Source organism: Gallus gallus, chromosome 11 (genome assembly GCF_016699485.2).
Source record: "Gallus gallus isolate bGalGal1 chromosome 11, bGalGal1.mat.broiler.GRCg7b, whole genome shotgun sequence".
In the NCBI taxonomy this organism is placed as follows: Eukaryota; Metazoa; Chordata; class Aves; order Galliformes; family Phasianidae; genus Gallus; species Gallus gallus.
Genome location: NC_052542.1, coordinates 1,305,015 through 1,322,976, shown reverse-complemented (window position 1 = coordinate 1,322,976; position 17,962 = coordinate 1,305,015). Strand labels below are relative to the sequence as shown.

The window sequence follows — 17,962 nt, the reverse complement described above, 5'->3', positions numbered from 1 at the left end:
TGCATTATGGGTGCACGCAGTGGGTGTGCATGAGAGCAGAGAGGCTGACTTCTCAGAGTACGGTGGCTATGGGAGGATGACTGTGACAAGATGAAGCAGCAGCAGATGGCACAGTCAGATACTTGCTATGGAACATGACCTGAAGATTACCAAATGTGTGTGTGCTGCCAGCTGCTGCAAGAGGCGAGCTGCAGAGTTGAGGGATCCCCCTCCATCTCCCTTCCTCTCTCTCTTAAACAATATGTTTAAGCAGACGTTACCCAGGCTTCTTAAGGCCTTGCTGCTGTGTTGGAACTGTTCCCCTTGAGAAGAACTGATGGTGGCAATCCAGATCTCTGCCTCTTGTAGCAGACAGCGTGTAGTCCCACAGACACGATGTTGGCTTTGCCTAGCTCTGCTGAGTCTGGAAAGCTGGAGCTAGATCTGTGGATCACACTGAGAAGCATGCATGGCGGGGGCGGGGGAGGCATGCCATTCCAGTTCAGCAGCTTGCATTCCCTGAGACCCCTGGCTAGGAAAATTATCTGGCTTGAAAGGGTTGGAGGTGCGGATACATGTTGTTGGAGCATGTCTGGGGAACAGAGCTGGCAGAGATACGTGGCCAGTATCTGCTTGGATGCAGCACGGTTGTTAGTTTCTGATGTGTCCAGAAGTCACGTTTCACCAGAGACCTCAGTGTGACCTCTCTAGTATAGGATCTTTATTCATGAATGGGAAACTTCTGTTTACACCTGCACTAAATAGGTTAATTCAGTAATTATGCAGGCCCACTGTTGCTGGGCATCTCTAATACTTTTGAATGACTGATGGGCATCTCTTTTCTGAGAAATGAAGAGGTCAGCTCTGAAGTTTCTAATGAGCATCCAAAACCACGAGCAGCAGAAAGAGGTCACGCTCTGCCCATCCGTAGTTGTTTGGGAGATGTGTGCTGATACATAAGTGTGCTGTGGGTTCCCAGTCCCCCTGAATGAAGCTTTCTGCCTCAGCCCCAGAGTAGGGCTGCTGGCATTCTTGACCGAGGTTTTATGCATGTGTTTGCACAGGAGTGGGCCTCAGAGAACCCTGGTGGTGGGGAGTACTGGGTGTGTGCTTTCCTTATGGCTCCTAGTGGCTGATTGTTCTGCATTCCCATCTCTTCTGCCTACAATTCGAGCCCAGCTCGTGGATGCGATAGTAAGCACCATGTTCTCTCTGCTCAGCAGGACAAGTCTTGGCTGCTGCTGTGGGTTTCAGCAGTGCCGGTCCCTTCTGGGGCATGTGTGGAGCTTGTTTGTAATGGAAGGTAATTCAAATGTTTCTGTGGATTTGGCTGAATTAAGTGATGTGTCTGTGGCTTGATTCCGATGATGTCATGCTGTGGCACTGCAGTGAAAAAGACTGTTAACTTGGAGTATGTAGTACAAAAGATAATACCTCGGTCATCAGAAAAGGGGTTGGCTGGGTGGCTGTGGGGTTAAGGCATAGGGCAGCTCCATATCCCTCAGCACTGGGGGTATTTCTTAAAAACTGTGGCGATAAGAAGTTCAGTCTGTTCTGTTACATTTTGGTTACTTGGAGATCTAAACGGGTTATTTGTCTTCCTTTATCTAACCCCTTTAACTCTCAGAAATATTGTAATGGGAAGATCATTCAGAGGGAAATTACACAGTGAAGCAAATGTCCCACGCTCGGTCCTACAGTGCTTCCCTCTGCCAGCTGCTCGGTCTGTGGTGAGCTGAGCTCTTGGTGCCTGGCTCTTGTTGGGGTCGTTTTGCTGCTGGGGCTGCTAACTGGGGTTATCTTGCCTAAACTATATCTAACCACGCCCCCAAGCTTCCCATGCCTGGTTCAGACCTGCGGTGCACACCTGGGGAGCAGTGGTTTGCTCTCTGTGAGGCACTTGTGGGCTCGTGTTAAAGCAGGCATTGTAGGTCAGATCAAAACTCCCTTTCAGATCTGGCACATCTGAGTTTGCTGTATCCGCAGATTTTTCTTCATCCTTCAATTCTCTCCCCTTCCTCCCACTCCCATTCACAAACGGAGCTTGTTTTATGCATAAATATGACCTAGCATGGAAAACTGTTGAGTAAAATGTGACCTCTTTTGAGTTGGTGGCTTAAAATTTACATTGGTTCCATCTGCAGAAAACCTGTTTTATTTCTTTTTCCTTCCCTAGTGGCTAATTTCAAGTGAATTTGGAAACTTTGCAGCTCTTCCTGGAGGAGAATTCCTGTATTTGGGGAGTGGAAAATAACCTGATAGTCAAGAAGCTGGCTGAGGAGCCACCCAGGGGTGTATTCAGCAGCACCTGCTGGGGTGTTCCACTGCCACTCCGTGTTCCTGCAGGGTGTTAGCATGGATGATACCAATGCCGGGGCAGTTTGCAGGAGAAATGCTAATGTCTCTTTGAAATGCACACAAGCAAATCCTCCTCTCCCGCTTCCTTAACCTCAGGGAAAGGTGGAACCTGCAAACATGGCAGATTCAGCTGTCCCAGTTCTCAATTTGCTTTTTGATGTAATCCTCCGCCTTCTCCAATTTCCGCTTCGGTGAGTGCCTCCACCCCAGACTGCAAATAGCAAGCAGTGTGCTTGGGCCTGCCTGGGGAGAGCTGGGGTCTGCACACCTCCTCGGGGCCTCTGTTAGGGAAGGGTGGGTTTGGTCAGGGCCTCTGTGAGCTCCAGAGGCTGCACAGCTTTTCTTAGGTGGCCTCGGCACCATGGCCGTGCCCGGTGGGCTGAATGAAACCCTTCTCTCTCCTGGGGTTGGGAAGCTGCTGCCTGTTCCTAAGAGAGCTCCAGTGCAGGGCTACCATGTGCATTTGGGTCCTTTTCTTGCTTGGTGTGGTTCCTTCAGTGTAGCCATGCTCCCTTCCTCATCTTCTTTGAATGCCACCTTTAGGTCTTCTTCAGAGGCTTCCTTCATGTGATGCAAATTCCCCTACTACAAATAGCATGTGTGCTTGTTGCCAGGCCTTACAGCCTCCTGAGAACCTGTTTTCCCATGGAATCTACCAGCCCTTAATGGAAAACGTTTGGGCTGTGATTTCTTCGGCGTGGTGGTCCCCTATCCACAGGAGGTCCGTGCCCTCCTAAATCCCACCTTGGGAAGATATGGTAGCACTGCCCAAAGTAGTGACCTCTTTTAGTGGAAAACAGAGGCTGAACTGTAGTACTGGGAGCAGAACTGAGTCCTGCTGTGTCCCAGGGTGGTGCAGAGGCCTCAAACCATCACTCCAGCAAATGCCATGGGAGGGTCCCAGGTCCCTGAGAGGGATGTTACCAGGGTGCTGGGCTGCACTCAGTCACTGCTCTGGGACTCTCCCCTGTCAGGTGGTTCTGCATGCTGAGCCCTGCTCCTTGGGGCACTTCTCTTACCCACTTGAGCAGTTCTGAAAGCAGTTTGGGCTGAGCCTCAACCTGCAAATCTCCTTTGCTGCTAAAACTTGTATTGAAAGCCACTTCAAGGACTGCTTTGTTCCCCGTCCTGCTCTTTAATGAAGTACTGGAATCTGTTGGTAAATAAACTGAGTCAAGTGTCAGCATTGTTGATGCAGCAGGAAGGTAGGATGGTTTAAGTCAATTTTAAATAGCAATTAAGTATGTGACTTCATAGCAAGCAAATAAATGCTCCCCTCTTTTATTTTCTCTAAAGGGGGGTTGATTTCTATTGATAGATACTGAAGTTCCATGACTTGCAGAGAAGTGCGGCCTTTTTTCTGCAGCATGTGCCTCTGCCCAGCAGTGAGGCAGCTTAGCTGTGTGCTTAGGATCCAAAGACACGCTGCTGCCTTTTAATTCTTACCGTGCTGGGAAATGGGGAGTAACATTTCTCCCATAGCGGGGAGAATTCTTCTCTCCAGCTCCCTTTACATGAAAATTGAAACTCAAAATGGAGAGAAAACTGGCGTTAATTTGTGTGTGCAGGAACAGCTAATTAATTTTGGAATCAGATGAATCCGATCACTTGTTCTTTAGAGCTGCAGTGTCAGGGATATGAAGTGTTTGCTCCAGTTCCCAAACGGTGCTGATTGGTCTCGTCCTTCTGTTCTTCAGGGTTTTAAAATAGATTTTTGCCATTCAGGCTAACTGTTAATTAAAAAAGTCTGGACGAGCAGAACGAGGTCTCTTTGCTGGCTAATTCCCAGCTGATTTGTCAGCCTCCAGTCGGCTTTGCATTTTCAAGAAGCAGTCTGCAAGTGGTGTCGGGGGAGTAATTCTGCTCGGCTGGAGCAGCTCTCCCTGTCAGAAGCTGCTTTATCACTTTGCAGTGCTCGTGCTGCTGGAGCTCCGCCAGGGATTTGTGCTGCTCCGGACTTGGGGCTGCCAGCGGACATGTCCTGCTCCAAACGTTACCTTCAGCAATGTCCCGGAGTACAGTAATCCTTCTCTGAAGTGAGCTGTTACAGTTTGAAAACTTCATGATGAACCGTTGTTGCCTTTTTTTTTAATTGCTGCAGCATTCGTGTTACGACTGGTTCATAGCATGTACGATGCGTGCTGCTGGCACGAGGACTGGGAGCTGCACGGTGCTGGGGGCACATCGTCCCTCCCCAGAGTGGGATTTCCCTGGGACCTTTCTGGGTGGAGCTGGGCTCCAGGTTCTGACTGCTGCTTGTCTTGCAGGCATGGTATCGGACGGGGCAGAGGTGGTAAAAGAAGTATCTGGTGCAGATGTATTGAAGCCAGCAGGTAAAGCCTGTGCCCTGGAGGAAACCTCAACAGCTGTTAGTCCCCCCAGATCCCCAGCTCCTGGGGCTGCTTGGGGCGGCCGGTCTGCACCTTCCATAGTCAAGGATGTGAACCCTGAAGTGCTCAGGAGTGGAGTTGCCTGCCTGCCTGGTGAGTAGCCAAGCCAGAACATGTCTGGGGAGTGGGGCTGCTGGGGGGGCAGAGGAGATACGCCACGTTTCTGGTGCTGCTGTCTGTGCCAGTGTCATTCCTTTCATTCCAAACCTCTCCTGAAGTAACAGTTCTGAACTTTCTTAAAGTTTCTGAATGGGAAGGGCAGGAAGTAGAATTTCCCTCCCATGAAAGTCATGTTTGCTTGCTCCCTGGAGCCTTCAAACGTTAACAAAGCACGTATGAGTCAGAAATGCCAAATCTGTAGGCTCATACCACTAGTTCAGAAAGAAGAGTGAGTATCCAACTAATGATATGTTGGGCCTGACATCAGACCTGGTCAAAACAATAGGAACTTGATTCACTTGGTAGATAATTAGAGGATGAGAGCGTGGAAGAGGCTATTTGACAGCACTCTTGTAAAACCAGTTTTCTTCTTGGTAATTAGAAGTTTGGTTGATTAAATGTAGCTCCCTGGGTAGAAAAGATTTCTCTAACAAGTTTGAGTTCATTACGCATAGTGTTGAAAGGATCACCCCGATGCAGTGTGGATGAGCAGCGTGTGGGATGAACGATAGCGTGGCTAAATAGCATCTGACAAAAGTAGCTGTGTTGGGAGGACTTCCCAGAATTGTTCTGCTGGGATCAGCTGTAGGTCAAACCGTATTCAGTGTTTGTATCTGATATGGCAGCAAATACTGAATTGCTGCAGTTAAAACTTCTGGATGGGACAAGTTTTGGCAGAGTGGTAAACAAAGCTGAGGCTGTTGGACAGAGCAGCCAGGATCATTTGGAGTGCAGGGCCCTAACAAGAAGTCTTTGTGTTTAACCAGGCATTTACTTAAACAGAGGAAGCGAGGTCTACCTCTCCGGTGCTGCTCCTGTGGGAAACAGCAGCTGCTCTCCCCGAGGGTCTGCTTCCCTGTTGTCCGGTGTGGGGCAGGAAGGTGCTGTGTTCAGTGAGCTCAGGAGCTACTTTCATTTTGGGAATTGCCTCGAGAGCAGAGAGGAGTGATTTGGGATGTTCTGATACCTGCAGGAGGGGCAGAAAAGGGAGACAGCCTATCTGGTACCTGGAGGGATGTCTTGGGGTGGAGACTGGCAGTGTTGTTAACCTGCTAATGTGACTGAGATTTAAAAAAAAACACCTTTGTATGGGAAAGAGAAAAAGGAAACAGGACTGCTTCAGTCTTCTGGAAAAAGGAGAGATGAGAAACCAGCTGCAGGGCAGACTTATGATACCTGCACATACAAAAATTAGCATCAGTAGGTAAATTGGTCTGCTGATTAGCATGGACAGTTTTATGATGTGTGTGTCAGCCAGAAAATGAAGTGTTTTGTAGAGAAACCCACAGCCCTCTCTATAGAAGAAGCCTAACTATGGGAACTGCTGCACAGATTCCTACCACACATACAAAGAAAGTCAGAAGAGTTCAAATCCAGTTTGAAGGGATGTGTGTTTGGAGTGAGTTGAAGAAGTGAGGTTTGGGCTTGATGCTTCCAAGGGAGCTTTGGTCTGAAAGAGGAATGATGTGGGATTGATTGACATGTCTTCTCTCCTGTGAGGATTGCCCACTGACATCCAAAAGGAGATGCCTGAGGAAACACGTGCACCACTCAGTTAAATGCCAAATGTTAGACATTGGTAATGAAACACTAATTGCATTGGAGAGGATAACTTTTATGACAAGCAGAGAATAAAAAGCAATTAATAGACAAGTAGGTGATGGAATTAGAAACTTTCAGGAGTGTTCCATTCCTGTGTTCTGTTCTTGAATCAGCTGGTTGTGTCACTGTTGCAGACCTAGCCCTGGTGGCTGTTGTTGCTTTTTTGACCTAGTCAGGTAATTTCCTAGGTTCACATATGCTAATTAAAGGTTTAATCAAGTTCTGGTGGTGTCTAGCTTCCCTAATGGACAAAAGATGATGCTTCAGAGCAAGGAGGCTTTTAATGAGACGAGTTATCATACCATTATGCTGTAACTGAGAGCTTTCCTTTTTAAATCTTCTGATGAACCCCTTAGCTTATGAAACGGGATACAGCTCTCCAGCTCTTTGATAATACAGAATTCAGTATTCCTCCTGAAGCATGGAGGCAATCAAAGCCTCTGACCCTGCTATCAGCAGGAGAAAGTCTGGTCCACAGTTCTGGGAGGCAAAAAGCCCTGATTTTAAATGGTGCCCATCTGTATGTGTGGCTCTCACTCAAGTCACGTCCTGGTGACAGGTTGAGATCACACCAGGGCAGTTTTCTGTGCTTGGGGCTGTCCATCTGTATCTAGTTTACCTCCCAACTCACTCACTCCTCCCTTGGATGGGGAGAGAGGTGGTCCAGAGCTGTTATCTCTTGTGGTAGAGGAGAGTTTTCCCTACACCTCTGCTTTTGTATCGTGCTTGGGACTTTTCCCTTCTCTCGCACAATTTGTATGGCAGGAAATGCCTCCTGTTCTTGTGAATTACTTTTCACACAATAGAGGTGTAGTCCCTGTGGTTCTTTGGATCATTTACCTTCCTGAGCTCACAGTGGTGGTCACTCAGCCAGGCTCCCTCCACGGGCCTTGCCTGGTTTGAATGACACAGGCAGCTCTGGGCCTCCATACCAGTGTGTTATCCTCTTGTTGCCTCTCTTTACATCTGGAGAGAAAACTGGATGTAGTTCCAGTACTTTTCTTCATGGTTTTCAAGGCATTCAATGGCTAAAGTTCAAAGCTGGAATGTCACTTGGTTTTGGGAGCTCCTAGAGCAGGCTGCATCCTGTGAGAAGCTGTCTTTGCACTTCTGAAAGACAAGAGTCAGGCAGCAGTTATGGCTAGCTGAAGTGGAGGGGTTTCTCCTTCCTCAGCATATCCCAGCTCAGCTATGTTGCCCATAATGTGCCTTTACCATTCCCTAGGCAGAATTGATAGCACCACCGTGGTGGCTGGGCCTCCTTTGTTCCCAATGGGCTCAGGAGTACTGCAGAGGTTTTATGGCTCTTTCCTAGGGAGGGAGGGCAGGGCAGAAATGGGCAGTGGGCAGAGCATGTGGCCATGATGAGCAGTCTGGGACTACCTGTGATGCTGTAACACAAGCAGGTGTCAGGTTATTTATCTTGAGATTCCTGCTCTTCTCAAAAGGCTGTGTTATCATTAGCCAACTTCTGCCAAATTTGGTGAGGATTTTGTGTTTGGGTAGAAGAGAACAGTCCAAGCTGAACGCTGCCCTGAGAGAAGGACAAGCAGAGCTCAGCTACTCGAGCAGTGCTCAGCTATTTCATTCTTGGGCAGCATTTACATACATTGGAAGTGTGTTTGTAGCCCACGCTGGTGTGTAACACAGACTGCATCTGGTTCTACAGAGCATTTCTAGGGAGGTGATGAGGGTGACAGCAGAGAAGTCTGAAACACACACCTGGAACCAGGCTCTGTTAGTCTGACGTCCTTGCATGACTTTTTGTTTCTCCCTCTTTTACAGGTACCAGAGATAAATCGGGACGTGCAGTGGCAATAATAACAACAAGGAACACAGCCTGGTTAAACCCTCACTGCAACACCACTGAGCTGGTTCGCCTCCTCCTGTACCTGCACAGCATCCCAAGGTTTGTGATACTCCTGGGCTGTCAAGGGAAAGAAAATGTGCTCTATAAATGTGGGCTCTACCAAGGCTTTTTCACTTTGAGACAATTAAACTAATAAGAAGTAAAGCTATCTTTGTCAGTGACTCGGTAGGCTTTCAACCATTGATGAACAGAGCAGGCTTTACCCCTGAGAATGCTTCTGCCTCTCATGCCTTTTCTTATGTTTTTCTCTTCGTTCCTGGCTCTGGGAAAGATGGATTTTTGTGTCTGATCCAGAATAGCTGTTCTTGTGAAGTAATGTGGGTAAGGCCAAGCTTGTCCCAGAATGCCTTGAGGAAGGATAGTTCTTCCTGTGTGGATCCCTCAGAGGGGGAGATCAGCACCTCTGCCATTGGTGAGAGGTGTCCTGGGGATTGGAGATGTTGAAAGTTCACATGAAAGTAGTGGTAAAACCTGAGCAGTCTGGGTGGTGATTTCCACTTGTACATGTTGGTTAAGGGAAGGAGGAGTGGCTAGATAGTTGGCTTTCCTTATACAGAGCTCTAACATGCTTTCTTTACCCTGTCGTATTTAGGGGTTTGGTTTTCATGGACTTGATGATTGTCACTGTTGGATAACGTTACCTCTTTTTCTGTCCTTGCAGACCCGAGTGTCAGGCTTTGGGTCTGACTGTTCTCGTGGATGCTCGTCGCTGTTCGCCGGTTCCTGCTCTCTTCAAGGCATTCAGCATTTTGCAGGTGATCCTTGAGCTCAGACAAAGGAACGCTTCTTGGCTTGCTGTCCTGGTTGGAGGTTATATCTCCATCTGCTGCTTATGTCTCCATCTGCCTCCTGGCTTTGGGAGATGGAGTTATGCACCCAACCCTGTTTGAGGAACTTGCCAGACTGCAGACAAAGCAAAAAAACCTAAGCAAGTCTGAGTTAGAGAACACCCCTCCCCACCCCTTCAGATTTATTTCTGTCTCTGCACTGAGAACAGCCCCGTATCTTAGTCTAAACGCTGTCACAAATTATAGTGTGTGGTGATGCTGCCTGCTGCACTGGGACTAGGTGAAACACACAGGGATTGTAGCCCACCACAGAGAAGGGAGGAGGAGAGGCCTCTGCCTGCTGCAGCAGGAGGGAAAGGCACTGTGTTGTACCAGGTGGAAGAGCACATGCAGCTGTTCGTGTGGCTGGCGGTGAAGGATGGGAACCGGACATGCTGTAACTCTATATTGCTTCAGGTCAAAGGCTTTCGTATCAATCACTTGGAAAGCAAGTGGGTTGTGTTGCCCCTGGTCCCAGATTGCTTCTGTCTGTTGTTATTAGAAAGCCAGAGGAGATGCTGGGTTGTAGCTATGACTAATCCTGTTTAAGCAGGTGTTCCTTTTAAATCAGAGCGTAGGTCTCTCAGGGCTCAAGCTCTACAGACTGGAATGGGGCAGTGTTTTAATGAGGCTGGTGTCCATGTGGTTTATGTGCTTCAGTGCCACATCTGAGTGTTGGGGCTGAGTTGGAGTCCTCCTCCCTCCTGGGCTGGGTGGAGATGTGAGCGCTATCAGTGTGCTCATTCTCTATGCTGAAGGAGTAATCTGGTGCCCTGCTCAGTTCTGCAGAGGTAACAAGCAAATACCTTCTGTTTTTGTTATGTCCACGTGGCAGTGGGCTTGCTAAAGCTTTTGAGTGCTTCCATGTAGGTTGCATGGCTGTATTTTAGTGGGGTAATTTGGAAAACAACAGCACGTTGAGAGACAGTGTGCTTTTGGGCCACTAGTAGGTCATTGCTCTCACAGAACACGGCGGGAATAGAGCCCTCCTCACTCTATGCTTCGTGTCCTTTGAAATGGGGAGGAAGGAAAAGCTTTTTTTTAAAAAAAAAAAATACCTGTGTAATATCCTGCTGTGATGTCAGTCTAGCTTTAAGTAGAGGGTAGAACAACAGTTAGCTAGCAGGGATTAGTGTGCTGCAAGAGAGATTGCTGGAGCTGAATGTGTGCTCCAGGTAACAGTGACTGACAGGCTGATTGCTCTGCCTGTGGTTTGTTGGTCCTTACCTTGCCTCCTGTGCAGACTCTGTAAACAGGACCTGCTCAGCTAGCTCACTGTCTGCTTTTGGCACAAGAATAATCCCCTGGCTCTACTGAGCCTCTTGGGGATGCCTAGCATTTACTTCTGATTTACTTCTGTGATCCCACAACACTGTTCCCATCTGCTCCAAAACAAGAGTAGAGAAGTTTAGAAAACTAACTACTATGAGGCAAGTCAAGTGTTCTAGAGCATGGCAGCGTTTGCTGGACAGTGGATGCAGGAGCAATCAGTAAGTTGGGCTTGTAAGATCACGTAACAGGTGATCCCCTTGGGGTCCTTTCTGAAATCTCTGCTACAGCTCCCAGTTTCTCTTATATCTAGCACTCTGTGTCTCGAGAGCTCATCTCTGCTGTTCTGCTCTCTGCTCAGCAGGGCTTTATTTACATGGCTTTTGTGAGGCCTGCTGTGAAATTGTGGGTGGGATCTGTTAAGTTCTGAGAGCCAGTGTTGCTTGTTGAATTTTGGAAGGGACGTTTTCCTCTTGACTCAGTGGTGAGGAGCACTGCTTCACAGCGGATGAGCGCAGCAAAGATGACCTCATGCGAAGTCCCTTCCTGCTGCGGTGCTCAGATCTATTAACCCTATAGAACCTCCCTCGGGAGAGAAGAATTTCATCCCAGATATTTCTGGGTCAAAATTTGTCAATTTTGAGGAAAATATTTTGAGGAAAATGAGCTGAGGAAATAGCTCTTCCATTTTCCATCTTTCCAAAGTGAATGTGTGAACAGAATTATTAAGTGCTAACAGACAGCTTGCAGGTTGCTTTCCCTGACTTTCAGTTGCTGTCCAGAGCCACCTTGTGAGCTCTGCTCACCCTCTTTGCCTTCAGTTGTGTTCTGCGAGACTTTATTCCCCATCTTCTTAAGAATGGGGGTGTATGGAGACTGCTGGAAGTCTTTATGTCCCAGACAGCACTGGGAGCAGGGGCAATATCAAGTGCTGCAGCAAAGCTAACTTGAGAAGGAGGAGAAACTCTGTACAGAGGAGGAGAGGGGAAGCGTGCAGTGTTTATGTGCTGCAAAATGGATCGTGCTTTGTTCCCAGGGGAAGCTGTGTAATAATGCTTTGGAGCAGGGTTTGTGCAGAGGGGAATGCTGCTCTGATGCTTGGTCACAGCTTGGCACCAGCTAGCTCTGAGCTGTGGGAGTCTGTTGCTTTGAGCTTTGCTGTGTCTCAGCAAGCAAGGCAGTGTGTGCTGGACTTCAGAGAACAGCTGTGGGATTTTCCTCTGCCTGAGTTCTTAGAATGAGATACTTCTGAGTACTGCATGTCAGTGCAAATGCTTAATCCTTAATCTGCTGGATCTGCAGTAGATTGGGAAGGGAGAAGTCTGTTTATGAAGACAGAGATAGAGGAGTAGTTTAAATTTCTGTGTAATCCTTTTGCTGTTCAAGGGTTGTATTTACATGCTGTGTTAGTGCAGTAGTGTGGAGGACCTTGGTCTGATGTTAAAGACCAGGAATCTCATACAACTCTGAGTAGTGCTCACTCTGAGACTGAGCATGGTGTGTGGGGGGGTGTCCCAGAAGCGCAGGCTGCCCAAACTGCCACTGCTCCAGGTTGTTGCCAGCATGAAGGTTGGCTGTGGGCTTGAGTCAGGAAGCTGGAAGGTGATTTGAAGCATTTGCCTGAAGAAAATAAATAATCTTTCATTTAAAAAAGTGAAAGGGTTGGTGTTTGCCCTGCTGCTTTCTGAGCTGCTGTTGATGTTGCTCTGTTCCTTTTATGTCCACATTGTACCTGTGATGGGAAATGTGGTGTTCCCTTGGAGGTATGGGCTGTGTTTTTGCTTCCACACAGCTGGACCTGTTAGCAGTGGTAGGAGATGATATGAAAACTTGCAGGGAAGCTTCTGCAGGCAGTGCCCTACTGCTTCCAGCTCTGCCTGTCTCCCAGAGCGCTCCTGTGAACTGTTGTAGTCCACTTGGATGGACCCCTCAGGGCTGGATGAGGCTGACTTTTCTTCCGCTGTTTGGAAAAAAAGAAATATGGCAAACCATACTTAATTTCTTTTGGAAATGTTTCTTTCCCTTGGAACTTTTCCCCTGCCAGCTTAACCTGCAAATGGTTTTTCAGCTGCTGTTTTCAGCACCAACAGCAAACGAGTGTTTGGCTCTTGTAACCCTATGTTACACCACCCCTACCTTTATCCTCTCAGACTACACATTTTATGACTGCTGGAGTATAGGAGGGATTGTGAAATAATACATTTATCTAATTCGTAGCTCTGTGGCCTATCTTGGCACTGTGGATAGTTCTCATCCTTCAGTACCTTCTAGCAGACAAACTCAGAGATGCTGGTGCAGCTTCAGTGTCCTCCCATCTTCTCTTCAGATGAGCTTTAGTATTTATCCAGATCAGCCTAATTCTGCTGTAAGTTCTTTTTGGCCTTTTGATCAGTGTTGAGATAACAGTGGTAGTGTGAATAATTTGCTTTGGAAAAAGGGATTTGAGAAGACAGGAACCTCTCGCTGCCCTGGGAGGTGTTTCAGCTGGGCTATTTTCCTGACTGTTCCAAAGGATCCTCTTTTAACACCACAGAGAAATGTCTTTTCCCCGTTCTGTGACCTCTGCTGCTGCCTGCACTTGCAGAGTTGGGTTGTGCTGGCATTGTTTCTAAACTGCAGTGCTGGGCCCGGCATCAGGTTGGGCAGCTCAGTCTCTGGTAGGAGCAAGATGTCTGCCTCTGTGTGCTGGCCCTGCTGCTTATATTGGGTATTTTACCTTAAACAGTGCTGGGGCATTTTCTTAAGCAGGGCTCTCTGGTTGACGTTGGCCTCCTGTATGGCAGACTCCTTGCAGCCTTAGCACTACCAAAAAGGATTTGTTGCTTGACAGTTTCCAAGATCTTTGCAGATGCAGTGGACATCTACGCGATACTTAGATGGAATGGCTTCTATCTAACCATGAGACAGCTGCTCCTTGCAATCCGGATCCCAGTATCATTTAGTTGCTCCTGTCTCTGTGATCCAGATATTTCTGCTACATATCCCTGTCCTTGCTGTCGCTCTGTCTGTTTCTCACTTTCCTGGAGAGTGCTTCTGTAAATGGGAAGCTGATCCCGGGTTATAGAATCTTGAGTTACATCTGCCAGGCATCCCTCAGTATGTCCAAATAGGAATTTCTCTTGGTTTAACTCTAGCATCAGGATGCAATTCCTTGATTGTGAGTTGGCAGTAAGTAGAGGATGACATTTTTGGCACTGTGGGGAAAAGACTTCCTTTCGGTTAGGAAAAATGACCTTGACATGGACATTGAATGTAGTTCTTTTTAATTTTTTCCTTTGCTGATTCTTTTCCATGTGTATAAAGCAGCATTTTTTTTAGGGTAGCCAAGACCTGACCTCTTTCATTGCTTCCTTAAGTACTGCAAGATTAGTTGATGTGAAGTGAGCTACCTTAAGGCCTTGGTGCTCTGCAGAACAGCCTTCCCTGTTCCTAGTGTCTGCCTGCCAGGCTTCCAAGTACCTTTGAAGTATCAAGTTCCTTTGAAATTGCAATCTCTTGCGCAAAGCTGGTACAGTAGATTCTCCACAGCATCCTGGGTGGACAGGTGATGGGATTTCCCCTCTATTCTTTTGCAGGACATGGATCCTCATTGTATTCATGGAGTACTGCTTCTGGTTGAAAGAGATCTGACTTTCCGGATGGAGAAGCCAACAGCAGGACAGGTAATAAAACCATTTGTGCAGGGGCTGCTGGGGAGCTCTTGTTATCCTGTGTTTAACTCTCCAAGTGGAGAGTTCTGAGTCCACTAATGTATGCTCGTTCTCACATGAAATCTCTTATTTCTCTATATTTTATGGTTGTAGTCTCTTACGAGTGTGGTATTTATGGGGTTGTAAAATTTCCCGTGAGCTGCACTGATCTCTGTCTTGCTGTGTTTATTGTCAAGTCCAGCGCTGACATGTCTGCCTTAATTATGTCAGTCTGCTGGGGCCCTTGAGATGCAGGGGGTTTGCTGGGGACGTGGAGAGGTGTATGGAGGAGCCTGTTAATTAACAGTAGCAGAGAGGCTTTTCTTGCTCTCCTCCTAACGATGGAGGAAATCCTTGGTCAGGAAGAGATCTCATTCTGCTCAATCCTGGACTCCATCCCGTGAAGGGACCTGCTGCATATCTCACGTTTCCTCCCCTTGTAGCCGCTGCTGTCAGCGGCTGAGAGACTTCTTCAGGAGGGGGAAGAGGAGACATGTAAGCATGTGAGGTTCTCCTGCAGCTGAGCTATCTGGGAAGGGTAACAGAAGGTGCTAACGGAGGAGGGAGGATCATCTCAGCATCACCATACGCCCCTGCTAGAAGTAAATGTGCCTTGGTATTCCACAGCTGTATGTGAAATGTAGGCTTTTAGCCTCCCTAATTGTCTGTGGTGAGTGAACAGAGCATCAGACTGCATTTTACTCATCTCCATCTGCACCAAGACTGTTATAGGCTTCAGGAGTAGACTGAAATCTTGTGCCCACCACAGAAATCCACTCGGTTTCAAAGTAGACCCGGTCCTCTTTTTTGACCTTGGAGGACAGCGTTGTGTTTGCTGTGTGTGTGGCACGCTGCCCTGAAAGTCTAACAAACAGCAAATGCTGTTAGTCCATTTCCATGTTTGCAGGTGTGTGCGTGCAGGATGAGCTCCAGAGGGCATTACTTAAAAGCACTGAGCAGATCCAAAGTGTGTAGGAGGGAACAGCACAAAGCTTAATAAAGACTTGGGCATGCTGGAGGAATTGGAAACATCCTCACTATTTCATATGGAAGTGAAAACTTTGCAGTGCATGTGTTGGGTTAACTCTCTGCACCTGCCCTCCTGGTGTCCGGGCTGGTTTCCACCTACCTTCAGGAGCACTTGTCTGTCCCTCCAGAGTGCTCTGCTGAGGTACTACAGACTCAGAGAAAGCAAATTATCAGTGTGGAAATCTAGGAAACACTTGGAGCAAATAGCTGCTGTGGTGAGTGGGGAGTTGAGGGTAGGGCAGGGACTGCTCTGAGAGAGAGGCTCAGATTTTCCAGGAAGTGAGCTGAGGAAGCTGGGGGCTGGATTTAGACTCTCAGGCTCTCCAAACAAATGCAAATTGCAACCCAGTGTGAGAGCATATGAGGGAACTGAGTTGCTCTGCTTGTACTTGGAAGTTTTGGATATAGCTAGAGAAGGCTGGCTGCTGCCAGACTTCCATCACAGATGTTCTGCTTGGTGAAACGACGTGTTTTGGCCTGCATTCCCTCGGGGTTCACCCACTGAGCTGCACAGCAAAATGCTCCAAGATGGGAACTGATTTTTTTTCTTCATATTGCAGATACACAGTGTGCCTTGTTTTTATGCAAGATAAATGAAGAAATGCTGTCTCTTGTTAACTTCGCCTCCTCCTTGCCAGTACTCACTGCCCTTTAACGCAAATGTGCTTTTGTTTCTCCCATTCTATTTCAATGCAGTTTGAAATTCTCACCTCCATGAAATCCCTCCATAAGCACATAGACAGCTCACAGCTGCCTCTGGAACTGGACGGGACCTTCCCATACTGCCACCGGGACTGGTTAAGTTTCCGCATGGTAAGTGGGTGTCCGGTGTTCTTTGTTATCTGGGGGAAGGGAATGGCATGCTAAAGGAGTTGAAGCAAGAGAATGGAGCCTCTGAGCAACCGAGCCTATGAGCACAGAAAGGCAATGTTTCCTGTAACAGCTGTCCATGCAAACAACCATCTCCGTTGCCAAAGGAGTACTAACATTGTCTTCATAACATGGAGGAACCCTGTGGCCTATTAGCATAGCTGGAGGAACTTTAGCTTTTAGCTCATCTGCTTGAACTGTATTAATTCAGGTTTGGCCATATTTTGAAGGGAAAGAATAAAAAGAATCCTTTGTTGTGATGTGCAGTGACACTTAAGGACAGACACTTCTTGTGCTAATCTCAAAAGAGGATGTTAGTGTCTAATCGTCAAGAACTTAAAAATTGATTGATCAAAAATTAGATCTTTTGGGGCTTGGGACAGACTGGACAAAGCCAGGCACTGCTTGGTGAAAGCTGCGGTCCTGGAAGGAGTCAGACTTGGAAGTTCCTGATAATTATTTCAGATCCTTACAGGAACACGTATTTGCTGCTTTATTCACTTATTTACCAAACTTGTCATCAAATTTGAGTGCTTTAGAAAACATGGAAACTAAAAATACAGGGAAGGGCTAAAAAAACCTCTCAGTCTAGGGATGTTTTCTTCCTTTTTGAGAACTGTTTGCATGAGGTTAGGAGATTGCCCTGTACAGATTCTGTTCAGCGTGCCTTGGGAGCCAGGTAACAGTAGGAGGCAGTACCAGCAACCTGTTCCTTCTCCCTGTTTCACTGCTTTGGATGTTCCTTAGTGCCATGACCTCCTTTGACCACTGTGGAGGTGTTTGAGCTGACCCAGGTTAAGCCTCAGGCATGGAGGGGCTGCAACTGCAGCAACCAGATGCAGTTCATATGGGAAGGAACCCTGGCAAAGAGTGCTGCAGCCATGTGCTGGTGATATCTGGCAGGATTGCAGGTCTTGCTGGCCATGCAGGACTGCCAGAAGTCTCCAGAAGTAGCATTTGTGGCCCTAATAATCATCCCCTTGTACACCCTGGTTGTGGAGGGAGCATAAGTCCTGTGGATCAGGATCATGTGCTTGTTGAGCGTGTGAAAGCTGGATTGAGACATGATCTGGCACACTGAGATGAGACGGGATTAGATCTCTGTAAAGCTGCACACAAATTGGCTGTCTCCATGTTGCAGTTGACTGGCTCACCCTGTCTCCTGTACTCCCAAAAGATTTGGTGGTCTTCCAGCTCTAATCTCACTGCCTGGAGTTCTGCGTGGCACGCAGTGTAGGGTTTGAAGCAGGTTATGATATTATTGATAATATTGTCGTATTGCTGATGGCAAGCTTCAGCAGTTAAGCTTAGCACTTGCCAGATGTTAGCTTTCCCAATTTAGTTTTGGACCACTTTTTTGTTTTTCAACTCTCATCTAAAAGTATCACAGAATCACAGAATGGCTCAGGTTGGAAGCGACCTCAAGGATCATGAATCTCCAACCCCCCTGCTGCATGCTGGGCCACCAACCTCCACGTTTAATAGTAGACCAGGCTGCCCAGGGCCCCATCCAACCTGGCCTTGACCACCTCCAGAGATGGGGCATCCACAGCCTCTCTGGGCAGCTGTTCCAGCACCTCACCGCTCTCAGAGTAAAGAACTTCCCCCTGACATCCACCCTAAATCTTCCCTCCTTCAACTTAAAACCACTTCCCCTTGTCCTGCTGTTATCTACCCTTTCAAAGAGTTGACTCCCTCCTGTTTATAGGCTCCCTTTGGGTCCTGGAAGGCTGCAGTGAGGTCACCCCGCAGCCTTCTCTCCATGCTGAAGAAGTACGCTGAACCCATGCTAATGCAGTAGAAACGTTGAAGCCCAGTCTCAGTGCCTAGGGTAGAATGTGAGAACTTGAGGTTGGTTTGGCAGTGAGGAAGCAGACAGGCTTTGCAAAGGATGTGGATTAGTTTTCTGGACAGAGTTGA

At 47.7% G+C, this 17,962-nt stretch overlaps 1 protein-coding gene across 11 annotated transcripts in view; it reads left to right on the top strand.

Annotated features, from left to right (window-relative positions):
- Nucleotides 1-17,962, top strand: part of PLEKHG4 (pleckstrin homology and RhoGEF domain containing G4) — an 82,766-nt gene that overhangs the window by 26,769 nt on the left and 38,035 nt on the right. For all 11 annotated transcript variants that reach the window (XR_003077171.3, XM_015279197.3, XM_015279198.4 and 8 more), the window contains 5 exons: nt 4,605-4,820; nt 8,274-8,397; nt 9,020-9,113; nt 14,030-14,116; nt 15,869-15,985. Coding sequence is in view for 10 of the 11 variants with exons in the window: in XM_015279197.3 (XP_015134683.2) it covers nt 4,605-4,820; nt 8,274-8,397; nt 9,020-9,113; nt 14,030-14,116; nt 15,869-15,985 (638 nt within the window). In the remaining variant the exon portion in view is untranslated. The remainder of the gene's footprint in view (nt 1-4,604; nt 4,821-8,273; nt 8,398-9,019; nt 9,114-14,029; nt 14,117-15,868; nt 15,986-17,962) is intronic.